Below are 19,761 nucleotides of genomic sequence, written 5' to 3'. Positions count from 1 at the left end.
TACTATCGCTGTGCCAGTGCCATGCAGACAGCAATATGTTGGTTGTGATGAGGTTGGATGTGAAGGGTTTAGTTAATAATTTTGGTGTGGCAATTGTCTACTTCATGAGATTACTTTTTAATGTTGAGTATTTGCTTAACATTAAAGATATATACATACACATATACATACATAAGGACCAGTGTCACTGCTACTACAGTTATGAAAATGTGATTCTGACAGCACAGGCAGTAATTATTTGATAATTTTATTTTGTTAATAAAAAGACTTGGTGTATTATGAACATATTGACTCTTATTTTCTTATATACAGTCTTCCTTATGAAGTGGCATTTATCCGAATCAACATGCAGGTCTCATTCGTCAATGGTCACAGTATATCCTTGGCCTGCCCTAGCCATATGATCCGTTTCCTTGCGTGTGTGCGTGGTAGCTAGGTGATGCCACAGGCCTGAAACTACTCCAAGATGCCTTGGCAGGACATTGGCTGCCCTGGGAAGCTGAGTTACGGTTGAACAGCCAACTTCTGCCCTAAGGTTGGCTGTTCGACCGTATCAGCCAACCTTGGGGAATTATATAAAGTCCATTATATATTCAGTCACCGAATATGTAATAGACTTTTTTCTAAACAGTTTTCACAAACTCCTGAAGCATTGCACCTTTTTTAATCCCTCCAAATATTTCATTAAAAGAACCTGAAAGATGTATTAGCTGTTAGCATTCAGATTAATGCCACCCTACAGTAAATGTTGTGGATGGCCCATATGATCTGTATTGTCCTTGAAAATACAGCTTACATTCAAAATTGCCTTTAACCACATAAAAACAACATCCATGCACAGAGAAGGACACATTAATGGGAACACATTCATGTATTTATTGAGCAAAAGACTGAATACAGCTGGTGTTACTGTTTCTCCCTGTATGTACATCCAAAACGGTGCAGCAGATCTTTTCAGTGCGCCTGCATGATAGATTATATATATATATATATATATATATATATATATATATATATATATATATATATATATATATATATATATATATATATATATATATATAGCAACCCACATTAGTTACGCAGTCCCCTCTGCTCACCTGTGAGATGCCCAGCTGGGGCTTAATCAACCACTCAGATTCGATAAGGCATATTAGTTCATCAGCAGTTTAGCCATGTGCCTACAGTGTAAAAAAATGACTAGAATACTGTCTGGAACAGATGCATTATTAAGATTCATTGTATAGGGACAAAATGTTTGCACATTTATTCTGCAATAAATACAGGGTATATATTTGTATATATAGAACACAATGTCAAATGTACAGGGATATAATTAAAGTGTGAACATTATAGTGTGCACACACTGTAATTGTAGTAAGAAAGAGTAGATATTTCTTTTAGAAGTAGAGAGAAAACTATTTTTGTGCATTGTGTGTGTGGGCACAAGTGAGGACGAAGCTGCTGAACTTAAAGGGGTTGTGCGTGGATTACATATCATGTGTTTTCCTTTCTCATTTACAAACCGTCCTTTACCAGAGAATATGTACAACTTCCTCTTTCTGCATGTCTGTATCCAAGAGATTAAAGCTTCCAGTATAAAAACACAGTCACGCTATATGTTGTATGTCATATTTCAATATATAATATATCGTATAATATTCAGTTTGTATATATTTCTTTTAAGAGTATAAAACACAGCTGAAGATGGCAATAGAGGATAGGTAGTGTTTATGACGTCAGGATCCGATAGGCTGAGGTTGAGGGACCTCACATCGTGGTTACATGGAGTCAAAGTCATGGTCGTTGGGCTCGATGACTTCAGGGGTCATGACCCTGCCCATGAAGAGGATGGACCCTGGGGAAGAAAGGAACAGATGGAAAGGTCAAAACACACATGTACAGAATATCAGAGGCACAATTACATGCATGCACACAGGCACACACACACACACACACACACACACACACACACACACACACACACACACACACACACCTGTCCTCCGGTTTCTAATGACAAAGAAGAACGGGTGATCAGCCATGACCTGTGGGTACAGCACCAGAGTCCTGGTCAGGGCGATCATTCCTGAGAGAGAGAGAGAGAGAGAGAGAGAGAGAGAGAGAGAGAGAGAGAGAGAGAGAGAGAGAGAGAGAGAAAGGGGGAACAAAAACATCACAGTTATTTCCTGACAGAGGTGGGCAGCGTCTAGTGAACCTGAAGTTGATGTAAAGACCCATGAAAGTGTTATGTATGTGGTAATGTTAATGATCAGGGAGATTCTGATTAAGGATAAAAGATGAAGTCTACCTGACCCAACAGCTCCTTCTGCCCCCTCTTCAGTCACCTCCAGGTAAGCCTTCTGCACTGCCTTCCCAATGTACAGGTCCTTACCATCTGTCACATACACAAAAGCACAAAAGCACACAGCTCATCACTTTGTCTTTAGACTACTGATCAGTCAGTGTGAGATGTGACGAGGGTGTGATGTTGAGTCCAATTATAGAATGACACTCTCTTTGTCTGTGCATCAGCACACCTTTAAACCTCATGGTACACATGCTGTTACAGAATATACCCACACAATAGTCAAATCAACATTGTTATGATATCAGTCTAGTGTCTTTAGAGAAGTGGGCGTGGTCAGCTGATGGACAGGGCCAGACTGACACGTCACATAAGGCAGTGTGGTGTTGTTATCTGATTTAACCCAGCCATTGCACGTGTGTGGAGATGGATTGAGGAATTGATTCAGGAAGCAGAGGCGGAGAGCCTCAAGCAGACGAATGCTACAGGCCACACACGCTGGAGAAAAACATTTTGGAAGAGTGTTTCTAATTGAAAAGACTGTTTGATTGAAGAGACGTTTTCTTGTTTTCCACAACACAACTTTTTGTAAATACACCTTTTAAAACCTGAACTACAACACAGAGAGCAGGCCCGCAGAGTCCCGACGGCGATGAAGAAGGCTGAAAGGCAGACCCGGAGTGGAGGTTGCTCAAGCAGGCGCGGCAGAGTGCGAATTGAAACAGTGGCTGGATGAGTCAGTTTAACACAGCACAACCCCGCTTAGAAGTATACACCCATCCAGGCAAGCACAGGTCTCATTTTCACAATGCATCACGCAGGGAGAGGAGACCAATTCCACGAATGTTGTGAGCTAGGTTAGCCTTTAGTAGCTGTTTGTCCTACAAGCCCAGGTTAGCTTAGCCTTGTAACAACATATAAACCAGAGCATGGGGTCACATCATGCAGACCCATTTGAAAAAAAAAAAAGTGCTGTCTGCACAGACATAAAATCCTAATGAGTTGATTAAAAGCATTTTAAAACAGTCTATCTTATCTACAGTACCTACCTGCCAGAATAGATCATGTCCTCTAAATACATGGTGAGCTAGTTCAAGATGTCCAGTACAGCCTGCAGATTGTGTTTCACAATATAATACTACAGTAGCGCTACCTGACCAGTAAGAACAAGCTGTTCAGCATAAAGCATCTTGAGTGTTTAGGGATCTTTTAATTTTTTTTAAAATAAAGTTTTTGTTTATATAGAGATATTTTTCTTCGATCCAGTTGTTCTCTATAAGGCTAGAGAATGTGAAGCTACTTATATTTTATCTTCACTTACCTTTATCATTTTTACCTTTGCTTATATACATATTTATGTCTTTCTCTCTCTCTGGATCTATTTTTACCAAATGATGTGACAGCTCTGACCTGCCCACTCGGTGCCAGTTACCTTGGTTACCTGAGAAAGTACCGGAGGCAACTTCACTGCAGTCAAGAAGCAGACATATTGAATCAACTTCTCATGCTGAACCCTTCTGGGAGTTTATTTCTCTTACCATTTGTGTCTACAACTATGTGTTTTATATAATAATCTATGGGTCTCATAGTGTTTTGCCCTGTGTGTGGTTTTCCATACAGCTGAGTGTTACCTGTCATGGCTGAGAGATCAGCATCGTTGGTGAAGATGTTCTTTATTCCTAGCTCCTGCAGAGTGCTCCTCAGGTCGATCTTCTGCTCCACTTTGAACCTAAACAGTGCAGTCAGAATTTTCAGGGTCCATCACTGTGGTGGTAATTTACATTTTAACATTCCTACATATACAGTAGCTAGCCAAATGTGAATAACATGATGTCTTCTTCATGTATTTGCAGTGCAGGTGCATGTGAGATTAATAGCATGACACAATTACTTATCTTAAATATTTGTGGTACCCTTAAAATGAGAAATCTGTTTCAAGAACCGCCATTTTACATTAACATTACAAATGTTTTCTACTGATGGAGGATACAATTTAATGATCGAAAAAATTAATCATTGCTGTTATGGCTCTTTCAACTGACTAAACCGAAAACAGCAAGTACTGCAGGGACATTCTCCATGGGCTTTGGATTCTGGGAAATGGAAGTATCAACCACAACAACAAATGTCATTGTAATGTAGGTAATCACTGTACAACTAACCAAGGCATGTTGAGGTAAATTGGGTACACAAAATGTCCGAAGAACAATAGTGTCAAAAACAGAAGATATTGCATAGCAGCATGTGAGTGTTAGTGTGTGTGTGTGTGTGTGTGTGTATGTGTGTATGTGTGTCATTTCTCACCTAGGTAGGTAGACTTCCACCTTCTGCCGTTTGACATTATTAGCCCACTCCTCCAGCAGTGGTGCTTTGATGATGGGCTCCAGGGAAGCCAGTGGCACCTCCTGCCGAGGCAGAACGATCAACATAGACATGTCCTCGCCCTCATAGGGCATCTCCAACACCTGGTACACGCCGCCAGCTTCCTGTGAGCCATCGCTGAACTCTCCTGGTGGGGCGGAAACATACACAATTGCAGGCATTGAAAGATATGTGCAGCCATGCACACACACACATGTTGGTGCATCCTGTAATGGGTTTGTGAACTTTGCTGAGGAGGAGCACAGGCAGATGTTAAAGCACATTTATCGACTGTATTGATCACAGCGTGTGTGGTCATTTCCCTGATGCACTGAATACAGTAAAAACCAGTGACGCTTCACTTTAAAGGCTTCAGTTTGGACAATTGATTACATTCACACTGTCTGTAGTTCAGCAGAAAAAGATGCATGTTTGTCAAATTTTAGTGCAATAACTTTTTACACAAACAGACACTCGACTGCCTTCAGGCAGGAAATGAAACCCAGTACACCAATCTGGGATCTAGGGGAAAATGCACATGTGATTACACACAAGGACATCTGTAAGAGCTGATATCTTCTCACAGATACGCTACAGAGGCTGAGAAAGTGTTATCTTCATGGTCATGAGGTGGATCAGACTTGTCCCTTGTATCGAATTAAAACAAAACCCACAGATAAAAATTTTAATCAAGACAAGCCAACAAACATTTACTTGAATTAAGTGAGAGTCAGGATGCGATAATCCTTTTATATTCAAAACAAGTCCAACTAGATATTAAATCTAAATATTAGATTATCTCACTTACTTAGGTATTTGCAGTGTGAGATGGAGATTATAGAGCAATTAACACTGCCAGACTTTATCCCAATCTTGGCACATGCATTTTTTCTTTTGAAGCCGCTTAAAAAGGGAAAATTACAATAAAAAGACTTATCATCCTTCATTAACTTACATGTGGCATTCTGCGTAGCGGCTGCTGATGCAGAGTGAGGCAACGTTGCAGCAGAGAGCAGGGTGTGGCTTCCCAAAACATTTTACTTAACCAAAATGATTGTGCTTCTTAAGGAGAACGCAAACACAGACTTCTCCCCAAAGGACCTGTCCCTGTTCTGCAGCACACACATCCACACACTACACTCACCACACACACACACACACACACACACACACACACACACACACACACACACACACACACACACACACACACACACACACACACACACACACACACACACACACACACGTGTAGGTGTATGCAAGTGTGTAATCTCTCTACACACATACAGACTGCACCAAAATATCTCAAACGCGACAACTTTAGTAGCAGTGCAGTGAGAATATGATGTAACCATCTTAAGGTGTGGACACACAGAGCCGACGGCCAAACGTCGGCAGAAAAGGCAGTTGGGCTGATCAGTCTCCCCAAATTGGTCAAAAAAGTGCCTCGGAACACACCAATGCGACGAGATGTAATACGTCTCCATAACAGCAGGCGGCGCTAATCTGTATTGTCGTCCAAAAATGAAAACCGGCAGCTGATTGGACGAACGCGCCACAGGTCTTGTTTCTCTGGAAATTCCGAAATTCAAAGACAGACTGTCATGGCGGCTTGTTCAGAATACGATCTCATATTGTACTTAAATAATTCACCGAAATGTGTTTCTGAAAACATTTTAAGCGAGAAATAGACCATGCAGTTGCTGAATCTGTCTTCATTTCAGATCAAGAAAGGTCAGTTTAAAAGATTTTCGCCAGATTTTGAGAGACTCTAGTCATGCTCATTCCGCTCCCCATTTCCGGGTTAGCACTCTACCAATCAGATGGGTCATTTGAGTCTGACTGCCGGCAGTGCCCGCCCCGCCGTTTATACATGTCAAATCGGCCAAAATGAAGGCTGACGGCCCCTCGGACCGACAACGGCACGGAACACACTGAACAGACTCGAGTCACTGACCTCGCCAGGCTGTCCAACGGCCGATTATCGGCTCTGTGTGTCCACACCTTTAGATGCAGAAAAGACAAGCATTATAGCCAACCTGCAGGACAGTCTTACACCTCACAGTGCTGGCAAAACACCACGTACACCGATATCTGACACATATAGTATAGTACTTCTCCCAACTCAAAGCAGCCAGATTATGACTTGAAAGTGTATAAGGTAGGCTTTAGGATACTTCACATTTACCAGTATTGGACATTAAAAAGCAGGAAAAAAACTACATAAAAATGAATCGACAACACTTTAGATAGCCAATTAATCATTTAAAAAAGGTTTTAGGCCAACATATGCAAATATTCCAGCTTTTTTCATAGACTAAACAATTATTCAGTTAGTTGCAGCCTTGTTTCAGTTGTTTGTCCTCTTGAAAGGATTTTTTTCTTTCATTGAAACTAAAAATGTGTATTGCAGCATACATGCTGTTTGTAAAACTTTAATGACGAAATATTAAATTGGAGAGAAGCGAAAGATCTTTTCAGAGAGATCTGGAAATTTACAGTGACTTTACTACTTTATCATTACTCGATTGAAAAACAGGATTTTAATAAACAATTAAAATGCCCCTAGCATTGGGGGGGCTCTGAAAAGACAGCGTTGTTTATCCAAACTTCTGTCAGAGTAAAATAGCCTAATAGTACTACATGACTTAACACTATGGTATGACGTTAACATAGCCTTAAAAAAAAACTAAATCTAACAGACGTACCAGAGGAGTTTGTGCAAGTGAAGAAGATTTTAACAGCAGAGCTCAATGAGAAGAAAACCCTTTCCTGGGAATAACACTGCAAAAATGAATATTTCAGATGCAAGATTAACATTTTAAATAACATCAGGAAATATGAGCTGAAATTGAAGGGCTCCAGAAAAAGAGCCAGAAGTACAATTGTAAAGGCACGCACGCATGCGCGCTCACACACACACACAAACACACACACACACACACACACACCTCATCCTTACCATAGTAGAAGTCTCCCTGCTGGTACATCATGAGTGTCTGGACTTCAGAGCCATCGTCTCTGCTGAAGGAGAAGGTTCTGGTGTTTTCTGGCCTGAACTGGTTTTTCCAGGATCCTCTGAAGTAGACAGCGTTCACAAGGGTCAGGCGGGTCACGCTGCTAAAGTCCTCGGCTGATAGCAGCTCACGGATCTTACCTGGAGAAAGTGATTTGTACAGTTTGTTAGGATCTATATTAGTTTTCATTGGCCTAAGGACAGCGCCTGCTGTGATGCAGTTTTTGAAGTCGTACACAAGGATAAGCATAGAGATTTGTGCAACTGAGGGTTGGAAATGTTTTTACTAAATTTTGTTTTTGTACAAGATGATGTGATCAAACAAACAATGATGTAACTCCCTGTCACTTTACAGTATGCTGGGATTGTAGATGTAATTATGTATTCATATCGCCCTCCTTTCCTTTGCTCCCTTCATCTGTATCTTTCCCTTTCTTCATCCCTCCGTCTCCAACTCACTCTCAGTATGATTTTCCACCCAGCTGTTGATCTGCTCGGCCACGGCTGCTGATTCGCTGAAGTCTACTGTTTCCACGTCAGCCCGGAAGTACTTCCTCATCAGATGCAGAAACTCTGGGTTAAAGGTGACGCCTTCCTGCAGGAAGAGGCTGTTGGCAAATCGGATAATATAGTGGGTGTCATCGTCCGACAGCGCCGCTGTCAGGTTCTGGAGCAAAGAGAACTCCACGCCTGGAGAACAGAGGGAGACACACACACATTCATACTGTAGGTGTGTATACTGAGTACAGTGCTTTGGAAAAGATCCATATGGTGTTTTTGTTGAACAATGGTAATGCAATAGAAAATTAAAATGTTATGCATATAAAATACAAATAAATGAGAAATGAAGCACATACCCCTTTTTATATCAGAACGTAACTGTATCATTCACAAATATTTAATGTACCTTTTTTTTATCACGTGCTGCTCACATTTACAAATAAGCACAGATTGTGTACAATTGAACCATTTAAACTTGCAGTACTTCGGTCACAGTGGGAATTTTAATCTTAATGTAATTTAGCATGCATTTATCATTTTATTCAGGAGTTGTCTTACTGGTGTATTTATTCACATGTTGCAAAGCACCTTTCTCTTGTCATTTAGCGTTCTGTTTTCAGGGTGAAGGGAACTTATATTCATTAAAATGACTGTATACATTTTTGAATGTGTAGCAAATATATTTACCTTGGTAACAATGAAACAAAAAAATGAATTACTACACCTTTAAAATGAAATGATTACTGGCTTTTGACTGCTTGAGCATTTACATTCCTAAACAGGAATACGGAAATAAATGCCCATATATATTGTATTAAATAAATATGCTGCCATACTAAAAGTAATGAAGGAAACCATCTAAAATGACTGTCTGTGTCACTGCCGTTTGCCACTGACCTTTATCAGCTACTTTGAAGCCATTGAACTGGGGCTGGGATGTAACAGTGTATATTACTGAAGGTGTAGGGGCATTCACATGTACAGCACATGCATGTTTGTGCGTATGTTGCATGAGGCTTGTGGTTAAGATAAATTCATATAATTATGTTATATTAAAGTGGGTACTCTGGTGATTTTAATATTTCACTTCCTTCGAGTTGGGGGGAGATATTATGACCTTTGATCCCTACTATGAGTCAAGCTGGATCCTACATTACCCATAAAGCAACTGGATAGCATTTTTCATTAGACCCCCCCCCCCACCTGAGTAAGTCTGACAAATAAACTGAACTTCATGTGTAAAATTGGTGGAGTGCCTTTAATCAAATATGTAATAACAAACATGAATTTCCTTCTACCAAAGACTTTCCACTTTCATAATTTGGATCCAGCTAGTGTTCCTTTGCCCACTGCTGACCCTGATGCTGGTGAATCTGTGCTCATGAATGTGTCTCTCACCTGGCAGCAGGTGGCTGAATCCTACAGCCTGTCGTATCTCCTCCAGTGAAGCCCCTCTGGCTCCCAGCTCCACCATGCCCAGGGCCACAGCCACGCTCAGCGGGGAGAAAATGATGTTATCCTGATCCCCCGCCGCCTGCAGCCGATGGTACAGTCTGACCGAGAACTCTGATGTAGTGTCCTCTGGAATCTCCGCAACCCGGCAACCATAGCGCGGCAACAGGATGGAGAGGAGGAGGAGCGGTGAGAAAACGTCCAGGATCAACATCGCAGCACAGACCACAGATAGCTGAGTGAAGAAGGATGTGTGGAGTAGAAGAATGGATGGAAAGAAAAATATGACAAATATAATGTGATGATGGTGAGAGGGAGAGATATACAGGGGAGAATATGAGATAGAGAAGAAGGGAAAAAAAGAGAGGATGAGTAAATGAGGCAAAGAGGGAGGAAAGGATGGGCGGGGGGTTAAGGAACAGGAAATGAGTGATTGGAGAGATGGATGGGGGATGCACAGCCAAAAAGGTGTGTAAGGAAGTAGATGATGATGGAGGGAAGACAAGATGAAAAAGAGAGAATGATTTGGGGAGGTACAGAGCCAAAAGAAGACAGAGGAGAATTGCAGAAATGATAGACAGGTGAAGTTAGAGAGAAGAGGATTGCAGAAAGGAGGATGAAGGAGAGAGAGATAAAGGTAGAGATTATTGCATGAAGGAGAAAAAGAAATTAAGGACAAGAGGATTTTGGAAGGGAGAGAGACAGAGATGAAAGTAGAGAGAGCCGGGATGTGGGATGATGAAAAGAGAGCAGAGGACAGAGACAGGAAACATCTGTCAGTCAAACAATTAAATTGTGAAAACAAAAAAGAAATGCATTTATAAAAAAACAGCCTGTAACAACTCCTATACCTAGACCTATAAATGCAAAGAGGACTGTGTTTCTCATAAAGCCACTGTTAAATACTGGAAACTGCTTAAAATGGTGGAAGGAAGAAAACACAAACATGAAGAGTTTAAACGAGTTGTGCACAGTTACAGTAATAACAGACAGAAGGAGATGGAGAGAGAACGAGAGGCAGTGAGATAGTATATAAACAATAAGAATGTGTGGTAACTATAACTGCACTGCTGACTGCAGTCAGTATTACTGTTCAGAGCACATCTGCTAAATTAACTCATACATATTTTATGGCCATGCTTATCATCTTGAGTAAAATCATATTTTTTCCTTCAAAATCTGCTTCGCTCTGTGTGTGTGTGTGTGTGTTTGAGCCAAATGTGAATGGATGAGTTTCTGTCTGTCTGTACGTAATGACTGATTAGGAAGCGGACTTTGCACCCCCCATCCTTCCACTCATCTTTCCATGCCATCACACTTCTCGCTTTCTTTTTCATCTCCCTCTGGTCCATATATTATCTATCTTCACCAACCTCTCTCTCATCGCTCTACTTTTCTACCTTTTCATTCCCTTTAACCCTCCCTTTATACCTTTTAAAATGACAAGCAATGTACACACACTGCGCCATCTCTCTGGTGCTGTTGTTGCCAGGCAACATTGTTTTCTGCTGCCCAAACAAAAAAAAGACAAAGTCAATTATATATTGCATAAAGAGAGCGAGAGAGAGAGAGAGAGAGAGAGAGAGAGAGAGAGAGAGAGAGAGAGAGTGTAGAGAAATATATCAAGAGGCAGCAATGAAGTGTGAAATAACACATGGACATTTGTTTTGTTGTTTGTCTCTCTGCTGTGCTGTTGTCATTACACCGTTTGTATAAAGGATTCAATTGGCAGTCCCAAGCAAGGCTGGAATCTGCTGGCTGCTACTGTATGTGTGGGACGCAAGGTGACTGTGGTCACAATGTACCTGAGTGTCAACAACCACAACAATGAGCAGCAGCCAGAGAATTAGCGCCCCATCATGTTATGTACTGTCCTTTCCTCTGCTGTGCTGTGGCATGTGACAAACAACATTCCCTCCAAAATAAAGCCAGTCCAACTTGGGGGACGCATTTATGTCAAATACAATAAAGAATTAGTCTGGTGATATTTTTGATTTTTTTTCTTATTGTCAACTAGTTCCATGAACCAAAACCAACAATGAATTGATTGTCTGTGTCTATGTAGCCAAAGCTTATTCCTCTGTGCCATAGACCTCCATTGCTGTCCAAAAACTATTAAAAATACATCAAAGAGCCAAGCTGTTACACTGGGTGACTTGTTCTCATGTTACTATGAACATGGACACTGCAATTTCTTCTGAATCAATCCCACATACACCACCCTCCTGTTGTAAATACTCACTAGAGCAGCCAATCTGCGGCTGAAAATAGTTCCCAACAAATGCTCTATCACCCTTTACATCTGTCTGTGGGTTTAACAAATATTTAAACAGTGACGAGGCAATTTTGTCTGACTTCATCTTAGGTAAATAGCTCAATCAAATATTTTTAAATTAACCTTTTTTAATTTTGGACATACAAGGTTTTCACCCGACAGCGACGATATATTTGTGAGCTGTTCTTTACAGCTTCAGTTGGATGAAATTGGCTTGGGGCTAAGAGCTTGAGACAAAATTGCTCATAAAGTCAGAAAGTTCTTTTCATTGGATTTGTTGGCCGTAACAAAAATACAGAATGACACCAGCCCATTGTTCAATGCGTCCATTCATTGTTGTCCAAAAAGAGAATTAGAGTTGGACAAATTGAATTAAGTCCTTTGATAGAAATACTGTAACATATTTAATCTGATCATATACATTAGGCAGGCACAGAAGTTTTGGTTAAAGCCTTGGAAACAGCCTTGTTAAATAGTGATACACAACTTAAAAATTTTAACTGAAAAATCAAATGACACCCAAAGGCACAAACCTGGTGTACTGCAGTTGATAAACTGTTAGTCACGTGTGTTTAACTGTTCTCACATGTCGTGCGTCAGACACTGAAGAGAGAGTGAGAGGGATCCAGAGAAAGGCTAAGGGAAAGGAGGGGGCTGCTGGCAGAGATGTAAATGGAGGTAATGTTCCTGACCTTCTGAGCTATGGGAGCTGAACCTTTCTGAGACAGACAGCCCTGCTTTCTGTAAGGAAAAACCCAGCCATGCAGTTAAGCCAGGGAAAGTAGTGTGGAGCATCATTGTGTATGCACCTGTGTGTGTCTGCAAGCGAGTGTGCATGTGTGAGTGGATAATAACACCATGGGTGGCTGGCTATTACTTGTAATGGTGACACCATTCTGACCTTTTGAGTTGTGGCACGTTGTCTGCAAGAGGATCCCACACTTTGGCAGTTTAGCCATTGATGACTATGAGACCAATTTTGGCTCCAATCTACTCAGGTGGGGTTCCCAGCATGCCTCCCACGTAAGCGGGGAAACCCAACACCCAGCTATAAAATGTTCTCTTGTGACTAAAAGAACAGAATATGTTAGAAAATCTCTCATGGTTTAAGTTGCAAGAGTTTAATCCTGACAATTTGATTAATGCCCATGCAATTAAACTCACTGGCCTTTAAAAGCAGCCTCTAATCTCTCTGTGTAATCCTAATTCTCAGACAGAATAGATCGGCAGTTGACATTTCCACAATTAAAATGTGACGTCACCCAAATCCACAGCACGTACGTTAATCCTTACTGCCATTTAAACCCAACACCTTGAGACGGCATGCTTCGCAGGCCAGGGGAATTTATTAAACATGGACATCCTCACACAAACACACACACACACACACACACACACACACACACACACACACACACACACACACACACACACACTTTGAAGTACATATTTCCGCAGACCAAGGTTACCAAGGCTACTGCAAGTGATCGACGTTTTGCCAAGCTGACAGAGAGAATTTTTACTCTTTATAGATATCTTCCTCCTTCCATACAGGCAGATAAACTCTCTTTCCTTTTTTTCACACACTACTCAGCATTTTCTGACTAACCCCCCTGTGCAAGAACTCTTCACACCAGCTCCAGTTCTGTCACTCAATGCACTCTCTGACTCTGACACACACACACACACACACACACACACACACACACACACACACACACACACACACACCACAGCACTCAGTAATTTTGCAAAAACAAGGCAAGCTCCCGTGATCACAATGAAGTCCCCCAACAGTATCTCCCTGTTTAGCCCACCCCTTGTTCCAGCTGAAATCACAGCACACTGGCTCGCTTAGGCTCTAAGTACACTTCCAAACTGCCGAAGCTCATAGGCGCTTTGACGAATTCTATGAAAACAACATCCCATTTCATGAAGGCCTATCCTTCTGGGAATAAACTGCAGAGAATAATGTCTGTGATTATCTCTGGCCCTGAATTTCTGCGATGGATGCTCTGTTAAAAAAAATGGCATGATTTCACCATAAAGACGTACTGTATAACTTATAAAGGGCTTTGCAGTACAGAGATAATGGAGTCTGATTATCATTCATGAGTTTCAAGTTTTCCTGGGAGGCGCCATAGCGGCTGCTTTCTACAGTATTCTGGTTTTGAACTGAGTGAAATGCAAGACTCATGAACACTAAAAATGATTACACCTACATCATTAATCTCAAATCACTCATTTCTCTGAGTGTCTCACTTTTTTCTCACTTTTGCCCAGTTTATTTAGACACCCGTCTCTGACCTAATGCTCACCTGCGGATGTGGAGCAAAAGATTTACACAGCAAGGCTGCAATAAAGCCCACCACTGTGTACAGCCTTTAACTCCATTGCAGTCTAGCAGAAAGGAAGCATTAAACTCTTGTGGCGGCTGGGGACTTCCATTACTGTGCCCAATAAAGTGGATACAACTCATCAATCAAGTTGTCCGTTCGGCTCTCGCTGCTTATTTGCACCTACTGTAGCAACCAAGCAACAGCAGCTAAATGGCTGAGTGGCTGGTCCTGAATCTCAGAAGAAGCAAATTTTGGTAGAGCGAGCGCAACAGTTTTGTTTAGTAGTTTAACTGTATTACAACTTTTGTTAGTGCTTGAGCCCAACTATTCACACCACAATCATCTTCATTGCTCAGGTACACACTGATGTGATTTACCTGCCTGGATAACCCTATTGTGTCATTGTGATGAATGACAGCACACAATTTTGTTTATTAATTTTGTTACCATAGAATCTCAAAAACCAAAAGAATGATCACAATTTTATAAACTTAAATTTAAATTATTTATAAGTAACTAATAATTATTAATGGTTCTGAAGAGAAAATCCGCCACTGTGCCCTTTTAGGGTAGGTTAACTGCCACTTCAGCATCATTTTGTAGAGGTTACAATATATTACACCCTGCAGGTTCATCATTTAAAACAAAATCTTCTAATTTCATTCATTCAGTGTCACAGTAAAAAGTGAAGCTTTACATTACATGTCATTTAGCTGACACTTTTATCCAAAGCGACTTACAATTGCTATATATGTCAGAGGTCACACACCTCTGGAGCAACTAGGGGTTAAGTGTCTTGCTCAGAGACACATTATCACAGTGGGAATTGAACCCAGGTCTCCCACACCAAAGGCATGTGTTATATCCACTGCACCATCACCACCCCACCTTTATTTTGCTGTGTTACATTAACAAAGCTTGATTTTTTTTAAAATCATTTACACTTGGGCTTTTCCTACTGTGACACGTCAGAATGTCTTCTGTGCAAAAGCATCTGTGAGCAGTTTAGTATTGGTGGTGGTGGTGTTTAATTAAGATACCAGCAGGTTCCAGACAGTACAGATCCATCACTTGGCAATATTCTGCACAATGCATATTTATTTATACGTTTACTGTGTCACCTCTTACTGTGCAATATGCCATTTCTTATTCTATTTAATGTATATTTTATCTTATTCTGTTGCATTTGAATGTTTTTGAGCTGCTGTGGCAAGGGAATTTCCCCAGTGTGGGATCAGTAAAGCCTATCTTATCTTATCCCACTGGACAGTAAAATCTGAGGGGAAACACTGAGTATCTTATAAATGGTCCCTCCAGCGACTTCAGGATATCATTTGTTAAAGCTTTAGTGTGTAACTTTTTTATATTAATGAACGTCTGTTACATTCAAGCCATTGTCAAATGAGTTGCTACAAAGCTAATCAAGACTATCGGCTCCACACAACTCTCTCTGTATTTCTCAGTATGGCTATGTTCAATAGATAGTGTCGTCCGGGGACTTTCCCGCACAGAAGCTTGAGTGAAGATAATGACGTCTTCTGAAGAGTCCATCATGTTTTTTTAATCCTCCGTGTCCTCCTTGGCTACTAGCAACTGTGTGAAGGGGGGTGGGGGTGGTGCACGGTCACGGAAGGCTGTATTATGTGGACGCTCCAGCAGTTTTGTTGTCATTACTTAGAATTCCTCATGGGGGCGGCACAAACTACGCACTATAGCTTAAAGTGGCCAATTCAATGAATTCAATGTCCTCATGCATAGGAAATTATAACAAGTGTGAAATGTGTTATAGAATAGTATTAATTCTGTAACTGAGAAGGCAGCACTCTCTTCAGTACTTTTAGAACAGTATCAATTATAGTGTAGGGACAGAGTACCCTCCTGTCTGTCTGGCTTTCAAACACACAACAATGGCATGATACATGGGGTTTCTAGTGCTTGCTGTGGGTGTAGCAATAGTTCATTAGCACCTATTCAACTTAAAGAAACAACCCATTAAACAAATAAATCCTACCCCTACAGTTTATATCCATCCCAGTAGCAGACAAAATTACAGCCCATCCTCAGCTCAGTAACAGCTCATTCAGCCCCTTGTTAGAAAATGATATAATGGGCTATGGAACCTGCCTGAAGTCCCAGGATGCTCGCTGTACACTCCACAGAGGGCAAACAGAAGTTAAAAACCCTTCATTAATCCCTGCTAACAGAGACACCCAACGGGAGAGAGAGACAGAGAGAGAGCGAGAGAGAGAGAGAGAGAGAGAGAGAGAGAGAGAGAGAGAGAGAGAGAGAGAGAGATAAAGAGGTATAAAGACAGTTTGATGGACTGAGAGAGAGAAGAAAAAAGATGAGCAGAGACAGAAACCAACAAAAAATGCGGAAGAAGTGTGTGTAGGACATTTGCAAAAGAGAAAAAGATGCAAATAAAGACAGATAGACAAACACAGGAAGTGCACTGAAAAGTCAAGCTGAATAGAGGCAGCTTCCACGCAGATACCAGCTTTGACTCGGAGCCAATGATATCTAACGGCCCCCTGCATAGCCTGGCAAGATGGTTGACTGCCCCCCCCCCCCCCCCCCCCTCCCCGCCCGCTCTGCCAAGACACACTCAGTCTCTTTTCTTTCTCTATATCAGAAACACACACACACACACACACACACACACACACACACACGGTGCTGTGGGAGCGCAGTTAGGAGGTTTGAGCTGTAATTGGATCGGCCTCTATTTGGGGTCAGTGGTAAAAGTGAAAAGACTGGAGTCTTTTTCAAATGGACTAAAGACCAGGGAGACACTAGAGCACAGGAAAGGTCACTGTCAACTAGTCCTGAGGGGGAAACGTGTGCGTTGGTGTATGTGTTTGGGGAGGGGGGGGTAACAGAGGTAAGAAAGGGAGACAGGGCGGGTGATGCTGAATAAGAAGTGATAGCCAGGTGAAGAGGAGAGCAGAAAGATGGCAGGGTGATAATAAGGGTGTTTGAATCGCTCACAAACTGAACTGTGATTGTTTGCTCGCTTCAGGGGGGGGTGGAGGGTTAGCTAGCAAACAGGTGTGAAAACTGAGAAGATAATGAGGGAGACAATGATGGTGACAAGTGAGACAATTAGGAGATTCAATTCAAATTGATTTGGTATTTGATGGAGTTTGAGCGAGGGGAAAATATGGGTATTACCAAATCACTTCAACCATTTTACTGTCCTCCTCTGTCTCTCATCGTCCCTCTTTTACACTCAGCCTACTCCTCAGTGCCACCAATCAATCGACAGATCGATTCCAGGTTACACGTGTGAATGCATGTCTGTGTGCTTGTGAGCCAGAGAGTTGATGTGAGCTGGACATGATTGTAAAAGGTTGAAAAGGCTGTTGTGAAATGGCGGTGCATTTCCCTTAAATGTGTACAATCTTGTATAGAGATTTGTAGAGAAATTAATTATCCATCATGTATTGTTTCAAAATTAATATTTTTCAAATGTTAAAAGGTAACGCAGTATCTTGAATTTATCAGATAATGTTTATATTTTACAGGTTTATTTTAAAAGTGTATATACAATGTGGTTTTCCAACATGGATATTTAGAAACGGTATTAACCACTCACAGTTTGGATCAATCATTTAAATAAACAATTAAATTCCATTCTTTTGATTTCCTCCCTGTAACTCCCTGATATAACTCCTGACCTCTTCCTCCCTGAATTTCTCTCCGCTCTCATCCTCCTATCTGGCCAGGTATAAACTAATCCCTTGTGTCTTTGCTGCAGCAGAATATACGGGAGACAAACCTGCTGCCTGAGTGTGTATGTGCAGGTGGTGTGACTCAATGTGTGAGTTTGTTTAGAAAGTGAAGGAAAAAGCAGAACAAACGCAGAAGGGAAAACTGATGAAATGTAGTTTACCCACCTTTCTCTGTATTCTGTATATGATTTTGTGTTACTGCATGTTCAGTAAATTCAAATTCAGTAACCATGAGCATAAATGTATTTCAAGAAAAGAAAGATTAGGTTTTTTTTTCCCACATCACTTCATACTGCAGCAATTAGCTGGTTCGATTCGAGTCTGAGATGATGTATCAATAGTCAACTGCAGCACTTCTTGCAAATTTCCTCTTATTCTCACAGCAGAATATGTAACTGACAGAAAAACATCAACACTCATGCGCGCACGCGCACACACACACGCGCGCGCACACACACACACACACACACACACACACACACCACAGGAGGGCATAGGGACGAAACAGCATCAGTAGAGATTAACCAGTGATTTAGATGCAGGGATTAATAGATTATGACTGAAAGGGACACTTTTTTTCTGAATATGGTGCTGATAGAACTATGGGCATAAATGAGGATTTAGGATTATTTTAGTTGCAGAGACACACACAGAGAGAGAGAGAGAGAGAGAGAGAGAGAGAGAGAGAGAGAGAGAGAGAGAGAGAGAGAGAGAGAGAGAGAGAGAGAGAGAGAGATCTATGTGGATTGAGAGAATGAGACATTGGAAGGAGCAACCATAGATATAGAATGTTCTATATCTATGGGAGCAACACTGAATTGTTTATTATTGACCATGTTTTCTGGTAGGCTATCACTATGAAATTCCTATGATTTAACTTGAGGTGCAATGTCATTTTTACATATAACTACATCATAATATTTTAGTTTTGGATTACAAGATAGGTATTTTGTTTCTCTATCCCTCAGATTTTCAATCAGCTGAATCTTCAACCTGTTCTGTTACTACATAATTTTTTACCAAAGCCACCACACACACACACACACACACACACACACACACACACACACACACACACACACTTAGACCTGCATTAAGGAATAACAAGTGGTATGTGTATGTGTATGTGTTTGTGTATATGGGGTGGGGATAGGGTAGGACCAGGCTACTACAATCTGCCTCGTTATTTCACACACATTCACTCACTGCGCCTTTGCCTGTATTTCAAGGGCAAGAACTACACTGCAACGCCTGAGCTTGTTTTCAGTGAAAAAAAAACAAGCAATGCAATTATAGACCACCGACAAAAATTAAATAGCATTGGGTGGTGGACACACGGGTACGGCTTTAATCAATAGGCTTGGAGAAATGTTTGGCTCCAGTGTGCGTCTCCATCCGCCCCCTTATTAAAAGCCTACACATGTTGATAAAAGCATCATAATCTCTTTATACTAATAGGCTACCACAAAATTACACTAACACATTAACACCTTCAAAAAAAAATATTCTATGGAAAAATTAAGAAATTAGCGATTCTTTTTTTTTTCAATCTCGCAAAACCTGAGCAGTTTGTTTGCTATCCTATCGTGTCATTCAGATAAATTAGTGCAGGTTTAGTGACTGAACCAGTTGTATGTTATTAAAACGGCTCTTACCGATAAACGCTGTTAGGTAGGGTGGATGGATGGATGTGTGCGGTCTCTCTCTGCTGCTCTCCTAGAGCGCCGCACGCAGCTTGATGCTTGCCGCAGACCCCGCCCCCTCCGCGTCAATTG

At 41.2% G+C, this 19,761-nt stretch overlaps 1 protein-coding gene across 2 annotated transcripts; it reads right to left on the bottom strand.

Moving 5' to 3' along the window:
* Positions 1–1,081: 1,081 nt before the first annotated feature.
* On the bottom strand, positions 1,082–19,739 carry serpini1 (serpin peptidase inhibitor, clade I (neuroserpin), member 1). 2 transcript variants are annotated; one of them, XM_031290798.2, is made up of 9 exons: positions 19,642–19,739; positions 9,588–9,876; positions 8,148–8,378; positions 7,635–7,829; positions 4,613–4,817; positions 3,940–4,037; positions 2,312–2,398; positions 2,000–2,089; positions 1,082–1,858 (listed from the first exon to the last, which is right to left on the bottom strand). In XM_031290798.2, the coding sequence occupies exons 2-9, from the start codon at positions 9,853–9,855 to the stop codon at positions 1,782–1,784; spliced, it is 1,251 nt and encodes a 416-aa protein (XP_031146658.1). In that variant the 5' UTR covers positions 9,856–9,876; positions 19,642–19,739; the 3' UTR covers positions 1,082–1,781. The 2 variants fall into 2 exon arrangements, with proteins under 2 accessions (XP_031146658.1, XP_031146657.1); XM_031290797.2 differs by having other exon boundaries at positions 9,588–9,899; positions 19,642–19,700.
* Positions 19,740–19,761: the final 22 nt, after the last annotated feature.

Source organism: Sander lucioperca, chromosome 8, assembly GCF_008315115.2.
Source record: "Sander lucioperca isolate FBNREF2018 chromosome 8, SLUC_FBN_1.2, whole genome shotgun sequence".
In the NCBI taxonomy this organism is placed as follows: Eukaryota; Metazoa; Chordata; class Actinopteri; order Perciformes; family Percidae; genus Sander; species Sander lucioperca.
Note: the sequence above shows the minus strand (reverse complement) of the source record. Positions and strands in the feature narration are given on the sequence as shown.

Coding starts and splice junctions, on each gene's coding strand:
- serpini1 (XM_031290798.2), bottom strand. CDS start 9,855: ATGTTGATCCTGGACGTTTTCTCACCGCTCCTCCTCCTCTCCATCCTG. Junction 4,818..7,634: donor GCAGGGAGACTTCTACTATG/GTAAGGATGAGG, acceptor CCGCCCCACCAG/GAGAGTTCAGCGATGGCTCA. Junction 2,399..3,939: donor TGATCTCTCAGCCATGACAG/GTAACACTCAGC, acceptor TGTATGTGACAG/ATGGTAAGGACCTGTACATT.